A 9742-nucleotide genomic window follows, 5' to 3' on the forward strand; every position below is an offset into this window, starting at 1 on the left:
GTGAATTTGGGTTAGGGTTTGATGAACTTGAAATGGACTTTTGATGCATTGAATGCCATGGATTATTATTAGTAAGTGTCTAGTTGAATTGTATGCTTGATTACCTTCAAAACGGCATATCATATGTGTGAATTGGTTTCCCGAAACTCAAAATGCGATTGATGAACTTGAAACTTTGAAAATGGACTTTTATTGTTCGCTTGATGAGATTTCGGCTATTGTAAATGATGTTATTGTTGGACCATAAGTGCTTAGTTGTATTCCTCGTCAAAATACCTTTCCAACGATATATGATAGGCATTATAAGTGTTTGCGGGTCAATTGTTGTGTTAGAATTGATTTTGGCTCGTGCATACTTGGGAAAAACAGAAACAGACCTGCACAGATGGTGGCGCGGCGCGCCCCATCCCCGCGCGGCGCGCAGATGTGCCTGGTCAGATTCTGACCTCCTCGTCCCATTTCACGTGAAATGTTTGATGACCTACGGACCTCCGATTCACATGAAACTTGTTTTAATATACTTGTATATGAATAATTAGCATAGAAAATTTATCCGGGACCCGACCCGAACGTGTTGACTTTTGTTGACTTTGACCGACCAAAGTTTGACTTTTTGTCAAACTTAACCAAATGATTATGCAACCCTCCTAACTTGTTTATATACTTGTACCTTGCATGAAACTTGACAATTTGATCTCACATGCTACATAATCGAGTCGTAACGAGCCATAGGACTAATTGGACATCTTTGACCAATCGTGACTATCGTTATTGATACAACCTATTTGTTTAGGTCAAGACTAGCATTGTTCTTTGCACACATTTACTTGTTGAAGTACTTTACTACTCGTGCATTCAAGGTGAGATCATAGTCCCACTTTTACTCTTTTTGAACTTACATTTGGGATGAGAAAACATAAACATTTCTTTACTAAGTGAACACAAGTACAGGAAAACAAACATTCTACATACGAGTTTAGAACAAAATCCTCAATTCGATTATCATTAGTTACACTTGCCGGGTGTAAGCGAGAACTTATGTTGTATGGATCCATATGGGTTTGACAAACCCTCATTCAAACGGTTCGCTACCGTTTACGAATGAAATATATTTTCGAGAAACAGTGTATGTTCTAGCACTAAGTGATGGGGTTCAAAGGAAGGAAATGTTAAGCATTGATAATTGGGTGCTCGTGAAACAAACTTTTGGAATGTATTACTATTATTTCATTGATGCAAATCTTGTGGTTCACTTGTACTTACTTACTTAAACCTATGATTTCACCAACGTTTTCGTTGACAGATTTCTATGTTTTTCTCAGGTCCTTGAACGATACATGATACATGCTTCCGCTCATTATTTTGATACTTGCATTGGATGTCGAGTATATATGCATACATGGAGCGTCTTTTGGATACTTTTAAATTGTGTCGCATAAGTTTCATTTGTACTTAAAACTTTGTATCGTAACTTGTGGTGGAACTATTCTTGTAAACTTGAACAACCTTTACATTTGAAATGAATGCGACATATCTTTTGGTCAAACGTTGTTTTAAGGACTTATGACCACGTAACGGGACCTAAGTAGACGGCGCCGTCGATGATGATTTGGTCGGGTCGCTACAAATACCAACTTTGCCCTTCATTTAACTCATTAAAAGGCTGAACAGCATCAAATCGTGCCTATTGTCGCTCCGCGGAGTAAACCCTCCGCGCCGTGGCCCAAAGGGTGATTTTAGATCACATTTTCAAGCTTTCTGACCCACAAAATAGGCATTTGTCGCGTCGTGGCCATTCTGGTCGCGCCATGACAATAGCCTAATTCATCCGAACTTCAACAACTTGTTTTGGCCATAACTTTTTGACCGTAACTCCGTTTTCGATGAATCAAGTATCGTTGGAAACGTAATAAGATTTCCTTTCTAATGGTAAAGTTTTGAAAACATCAACTGAAACTTTATTTGGGGTCGAAAAGGTACGTACACACCTTGTAACTCAAACAACGTCCAGTTTTCTTTGACATTCGAACAAGCAACACGTACATACTTGGTACCCTTCATACACGTATCGTACAAATCCTCTTTATACAATTATACAACCAAGTATGAACATTCTAAAGATTAATCACGTACCTCGAACATGTATGATGAAAAACGGGATGTTACAGATGGTGATTTCAACTTTTCACCTTCATTTTTTTTTTCTTTTAACTAAATTTTATTTCACCACGAACACACCCCACACTTTGTTCAAAAATTAAAATTGACCCCCAAAACATGGGGGTAAAGTGTCATATCAACATTTTCATAAAAAAATCTTAAATAAACTCCACTCAAATATTCAACAGATCATATCTTCTCGCTCGCAACGAGTTAAATTTTTTCGACACCATCGTTAAACTCAAAATAATTTTACGAACACAATGTCACTAACTATACGTAAAACGGACACTTTTTAAAAAAACGCTAAATATTTGGGGTACTTTTCATACACGTTAATTTTTCACTCGCAGGCTCCGTAACTGTTATTATTTCTTGAATGATTTAACAACAAACACATTTGGGTCTTATTATTATTTCTTAATTATTTAGTGATTTTTTGGATAAATCTCAGTAAATATTCTACTCTTAAATCATACGAAGTGTTAATATAAGCTAACGACTTAATTGCGTTAAATTTTTAAAAGTCAACAATTCCATAGCGAAACGCGGAGATGCACATATATTGTTAATTTAAAATAACATTTAAATCTTTGACGGGTTATACCTTTTAGTTCGACTCGAGTTGCGCTTTAACGACATGATCGTTAGCCACGAAATAATTTTATAAACTAAACACAATAAAATACATTGAAAACCGAACCCCCGGCGCGAAGCGAGGGTTCAAAAACTAGTATTATCTATTAGACAAAAGTTATGAATAGTACCAAGGGCGTTTTCGTCTTTTCACTTTTTTTTCCTTTCAAAAAAGCCTCTCACACTTAGTTCAAAAATTAAAATCGACCCCCCAAATAGGGGGTAAAGTGTCAAATCAACATTTCATAAAAAATCTTAAACAAACTCCACACAAATATTCAACGGGTCATATCTTCTCGCCCACAGCGAGTTAAATTTTTCCGACACCATCGTTAAGCTCGAAATAATTCTACGAACACAATGTCACTAACTATATGCAAAACGGACGCTTTATAAAAAACGCTAAATATTTGAGTCCACCTTTCATACACGTTGATTTTTTCCTCACGGGCTCCGTAACTATTTTAATCTATTAACAACATATACATATGAGTCTTATTATTTTTAAAAAAAAATTATTTAGTAATTTTTTTGATATTACCTAGTAAATATTCTATTCTTAAATCATACGGAGTGTTAATATAAGCCAACGAGTTAATTACGTTAAATTTTAAAAAGTGGAACAACTCCATAGCGAAACGTGAAAATACACATATATTGTTAATTTAAGATAACATCTAAATCTTTGACGGGTTATACCTTTTCGTTCGACTCGAGTTGCGCTTCAACGACATCATCGTTAGCCACGAAATAATTATGCAAAATAAACATAATAAAATACACTGGAAACCGAACCCCGGCGCGAAGCGAGGATTGAAAAACTAGTTTTTATACAATTTGTCACAACTATTAAATTATTTTAAAATGATTTAACACAAATACAATATTTATTGTTGATATCATACCATTTATATTCATATGCCATCAACGATGTTACAACGCTGTTTTTTGCCAAATCCAAACCTATAGGTGGGAAATGAATAAATGGTCAATTTTGCATGTCGGATACCAGCACCTTATTTATCAAAATGGATAAAGACGAAAGTTGAAAGTGACTTGTGAACATTTTGATATTAAATACTTGTAAATAAATTAGAAAAATATTAATGACAACTCTTAGTTAGGGTTGCATTAAGAACAAAATTGGAGCAAAATATAGCAGTAAATGAAGTAGTTATTTTCTAAGAGAGGGTTGATTCTTATTAAAGGGTTAAAGTCAAAAATGGCTACAAACTTACACAAATGTACCGATGTTGCCCACAAACCCATTTTCGTACTAGTGTAGCCTACAAACTTTCAAAAAATGTGCTAATATCAATATTTTATGATTTTGACCTGTTACATACTAATTTTAACCTGATTTTTTTTTTTTTTTTTTTTTTTTAAGATCTAATCCACGAACGACGCGTGTTGATTTTAACCAGTTTAGCCGGTAGCAAGTTATTTTTGTTTACATTGGTACACTTTTTGAAAGTTTGTAGGCGACAGTAGGACATAAATGAGTTTGTGGGCGACATCGGTACATTTGTGTAAGTTTTTAGTCTATTTTTTGCTTTAAACCCTTATTAAAATAAGAGTATTTTAAGCACGTTTTAATCTTTTAATGACAATTCTAAAGATTGTCATTAACATTTTTTAATTATTATCAAAATAAAACAGCTTAAGAAACAATTTTAAGGTCTTGCACCTTACTTTACTGAGATAGGAACTTGCATGAGATGGATTCTAACATACCCAGGCATAATTACAATTAACACTCCAAATCAACAAGATTTGGTCAAGAACAATTAGATATTATTATGGTATTTTAAATACGTTTTCTTACAAATCATGAGCCATCTTTTGAGACCTACATTTTCTTTGAACGGGTCAAAGTGTCAAAACAGTCGACGTTGATAAACTTTGTAAGACTGAAACTGGTCCAACGGGTCAATGGTGACCTCAAGTTAATTGGTATCAAACAAATAGCAATTCAAATAAGCTAAATCTTTATTAAAGTAGTACAATTTCTTTCAACCATCATGCCCCAATAATATTTACAAAATCGAGGAAGTTGTGATGTGGTGGTGGCATGCCTCCTTTAGGGGAGGTCAGGAGTTCGACCTCCGGTAGCTACATATTAACCCACAATTTCATCTCTGCCATGAAGTTCCACCCATGTCACCTTTCCCACATCGCGTTGGGTGTAAGGGGAGGGAGTTTTACCGTCCATGCCCTTATGGGATTGATGCGGGTTTCCTCCTAGGCACGTAGTTGGGGACGGTTACAACTGTGTAGGAGATGAACGCGTGGGGGTTAAGTCCCCCTGGGTGATCCTTACAGCTGTCCAAAAACAAAAAACAAAAAAAATACAAAATCGAAAGAAGAAAAAAAAAACAGAAAGCTTTTGATGGGTCAGCCCCACCATGCCAATCTGGCCTGCCCATTTTACCACTTCCTCCCATGTTTTTCTGACATGATAACCCATTACCCAACTCGTCTGACCTGCCCATTTTACCACTCAGTCTCATGTTTCTCTGACCTGATAACCTATTACCCAATCCGTCTGACCCGCCCATTATACCACTTCTTCCCATGTTCACCACCAGGGTATAAGCTAGGTAAACAAAAGTCAACCACTGAACACTGCAATTGCTCAACTTCAAAATCTTATATTTCACAAGTGAAAACTCTTATATGGTAAAATTCATATCATTAGATAATGTGTTATCATCATCATCATCATCATCATCCTCCTCATTATCTATACATATACAACAAGACAGACACTTAACAAGCATCAACACCATCCTTTAGAAAACAACTACTTTTAGAATCATGAACAGTACCTCCTAACCGCCGCACTTGTACCCGCAAACGGCTCATGAAACGGATTACGATGGCACCCGTTTAACTCACCAACTCAACCGAATCATCAATTACTCCACCACTATCGCACTCCATAGCTTTCGCATTAACTTCTCTACTGAACCTCCAAATATAATTAAGACCAACAAGAATTTCCGTAATTGTAGCCTCCGTTTTTTCTTGATTCGCATAATGTAACGTTTGTACAAGAAGCGTGTTCGTTTTCGAAAGCAAATTTTGGTGCTCGAAACTCCTTTCGGATTGCCATCTTATCATATTATGCGCAAGCGGCGATAACCATTCTAAAGTTGACGAAATTGCTTCGTTCCATTCTTCTGCTAAACCCGTATCGTAATCTGATGCAGCCAAGCTTTTTGCATACGGTTTTAATCGAACCCTAAGCGCACTTCTAACGTTTTTCGGTAACATATTGTATAAATCATCTCTTGCATCATGACCAATTAGATGAGGTGATGCCACAAGTTTTTCAAGTACAACGATAACGTTAGCGTAATGCAACGCTAAAGCAGCCGCACCTAGCGTTTCTGGAGGCGCATCGAAGACTTTTTGTTTTGACGTAATTTCGAGATCGGATTGTTCGGGAGTTGTAGAACACGCAGCATCTGAATTTACACTGATCAAAGGTCCAGTGGTGGTTGAACGATTCGGTGTAGAGCTTTTTCCATGCCAAAATTTCAGCCCGGTTTTAGTAGCACGGGATAACGGGCCTGATTTTGCTGTTGACTTTGATGTTGACTTTTGTGTTGACTTTTGTGTTGACTTCCCAATTGGACCAGAATAAGTGATGTTCTGATGTTTACCAGAGTAAGGGATTGAACTACCAATTGGACCCGAATAGAAATCATTCAAGTTATTTGTTCTTGAAATCGGGCCGGATCTAGAGATTATATCACCCAACGGGCCAGATGAAAACCTAGCGATCCGATACTCAGACGGGTGAATCGAAGACTGAAGTAACGAAGATACAGATTGAGCCCGATTGATGTGATCCGAATCTAACGAATCAGAATTCTCGCCTGCAAACGGTAACACATGATTAATCCCGAAAACATGAGCAATTCGATTAAAGATAGTGAATATCGATCTCGCTAATAAGAACACAACATAATCATGACTCTTGTTCCATAACGATATCTCTCTTAATCGTTTAACTTCTTGTTGTCTAAACGACAATTTCTTCATATATTCGACCAAAGTTATACTATCTTGATTTTCATTACTCTTCATCCTCCTCACTATTTGCTCGAATTCAGTAACCGTTTCCATTTCTTGATACAAACTCGCGTTAATTAAAATAAACTTCTCCATTTTTTTAACTTTCTTGTGCATCTTCTTATAATTCAACTGCCATTGGTACTGATCGACACCCGACTTAATCAAATCGTCATAAGCGTGTTCGAAACATTTAAGAAGAGGGTCACTACAATTTTTAGCAAGACGGGTCACAACACGGGCTACGTTATCCAAATTATGTAACATTTCAGCACAGATTAAATCTACAATGTAACCATCATCATCTGATACTAGTTTTCTAATACCCTCTGAGTTACTGATTTCGTCTCGTAACTTTATAACCTGTTTATCGGTTAACGAGTTCCATTGATGAACTAGTTTTGATAACAAACTTGCTACTTCGAAAGCCAATACTCCGATTCGAACACCGTGATTATGCTTCTTTGACGATTTCCATAGACCGCGAAACCATGACTCAGCTACCATCTTTTTATCTCAAAACATATATTTGAAGCACAGATCTTGCAGCTGAGTCCAATTGCCGTTTTCTTGATTCTAAATTAAATCATAAAAAAAAATTTTAATATTTTCATCCAAGATTCAAACTTCCCAAAAAAAATGCACAAAGAAGTATAGTACATTACATTAGTACTACAAATTATAGCAGTATATAGATACGATGATACAAACACAGATGTAGCAGATTTGACTTCAAAAGTCAAACATGGATTTTTCATTTTCAATATAAAATCATAAATCACACTAAACATCTACAACTAACTGTTACATAAATATCTATTGATAAAAAAAGTATATCACTTTAGAGCTGGGATTAAATTAAACTAATACTCCGTACTAATCATGATGTAGGCAAAACAATTACACTACTTAAATAATAATAAAAAAAATTGCTGGAAAAAAGCTAGTATGGTTATGTAGAATCAAAATTGAGGTGAAAAAAAACAGAATATAAATTCAGCATATAAGCAACAAAAGCAAATTAAAAGAGTGAAATAAACACAGAGACCAAACCCTAAGATATGTACTAATGATATAAAGTGAAACAAAAGTATAATGAAAAACATAATAAAATAAAATGGAATTTACTGTAGTTACCAGAAAAAAACAATAATTAAAAAAGTACAAAGGAAAAAAAACACATACCTTGAAGAGGATGAGTCGAATCTTGATAGCAGCAACTTCAAGAAGGTCTTAAATTAAGAGAGAGAAAGAGTATCTTACTCACATGGTCAAGAAACCGAGTGAAGTTGAAAAAGAAACATAAAGTTATCTTTTTAGTCCTTTATCATTTGTAAATATGTAATTTATGCCTATAAAAGTTGTTTTATCTCAAAAGTGTATACCTTTTATGTACTTTCTTTACAAGATAATAAGATTATATATCTTGAGGTATTCAATTTTAGTATTTTTGTCGGTCACCTATAAGTTGTAACTGAAATTAGAAAGTGCAAAAGATTGTAAGAATCGGAGAAAAAGATGGTGGTTTTGTGTAGGTTAGGAACCACACAAAAAGTGTAAAAGGTTGTATGAACAATAAGACGCGAGTCAGTTATTTGTTACTTAAAAACGTCATAAAACACCAAACGAATTGGCAACAGAGACCAAAGTTAAAGGCAAATAAGTCCAACCGATAGAAGAATGCATTCAGATGGGCGCATACGTGAAGGAGAGGTTGATAGTAAAGGGAGAAATGACACATTTCGATAAAATAACCTGCTGAAAGAATAGAAGTGATGAGGGGATAGTTTGAGCGGTCCTCCGAACCTCCAGCAAGATTTGAGTCGCCGGAGGCAAGGATGTGACAACAATTGTAAAGTTCAAATACTAGAGTTTGGGTGAAATTTCAAGAAATAAGGGAGAAGCAGGAGATTGACAATATTTTTGATCCTTTTATTTCTTTAATCATCTAATAAAAATACATGACTCATAATGATAGTTAGTGGAGTAAATGTAGGTTTAAATAGTGTTTTGAGAAACTCTTTTATGAACATCCCGTTAAAGATCCATGTGCATATGCATTAATACAAAAAAATTGTTTATCTTTCATGTCATTCTACCATAAAATAGGGATATAAATCGTTTTTTTCTTAAAAAAAAAAAAAAAAATAGAATCTATTAAAATATAAAGAAACTTTCATCTAAAGATTTAAGCCCACAAACATAAACCCCATGATAAAGTCTAACACAAAATTAGAACCGTCATCAACAAGCAGCATACAACGAAAACCAAAACCAAAACTAAGGAACTAACACACCAAAACAAAATAAACCGCCTACAAACAAGAAACATCAAAGACCGAATAAAAAACTGAATTAAAGCAACAAAATCGACTAAGAACCCGACTTCATATGTTTTATTTTTTTGAAACGCATAATGTCCATGCTTTTGCAAAATTTCTCGACCTCTACACTAGGCATATAAGATGTAAAGTTGAAACAACAGGGGAATAAATGTAACGTTTAACAAAATACACCGTAAATGGTAATATGTATCAACTGAACATAATAATAATAAATGCAAATGAAATGCAAACACAAACACATCTCACTATCATCTCATGGACCACACGGAGACGTGAGTACTATTTACAGTTTTGGCCTTACACGGTGGCCTGCCACGTCATCCAGTCGGTATATGACCCCACCCTCCCAAACTTACTGTAATTTGCCGGTACAACCCCACTCAAGTTTGTGTCGTTTTCACTAGATCCCTCAACACCAAACAAGTTCCACATTTTCACATCTTCTTACGTTTTTACATTATTCATATTATTTATTTCTCATTGGTAGGCTCCACATACATTATGCTAATGTCCATGTGTTT

General features: G+C 35.2%; 1 protein-coding gene across 1 annotated transcript; it reads right to left on the bottom strand.

Moving 5' to 3' along the window:
* Nucleotides 1-4583: 4583 nt before the first annotated feature.
* Nucleotides 4584-8110, bottom strand: LOC139861823 (uncharacterized). Its single transcript, XM_071850346.1, has 2 exons — nt 8062-8110; nt 4584-7452 (listed from the first exon to the last, which is right to left on the bottom strand). The coding sequence occupies exon 2, from the start codon at nt 7381-7383 to the stop codon at nt 5686-5688; it is 1698 nt and encodes a 565-aa protein (XP_071706447.1). The 5' UTR covers nt 7384-7452; nt 8062-8110; the 3' UTR covers nt 4584-5685.
* Between the last annotated feature and the right edge of the window lie 1632 nt (nt 8111-9742).

The sequence above is a fragment of the Rutidosis leptorrhynchoides genome, chromosome 8, assembly GCF_046630445.1.
Source record: "Rutidosis leptorrhynchoides isolate AG116_Rl617_1_P2 chromosome 8, CSIRO_AGI_Rlap_v1, whole genome shotgun sequence".
In the NCBI taxonomy this organism is placed as follows: Eukaryota; Viridiplantae; Streptophyta; class Magnoliopsida; order Asterales; family Asteraceae; genus Rutidosis; species Rutidosis leptorrhynchoides.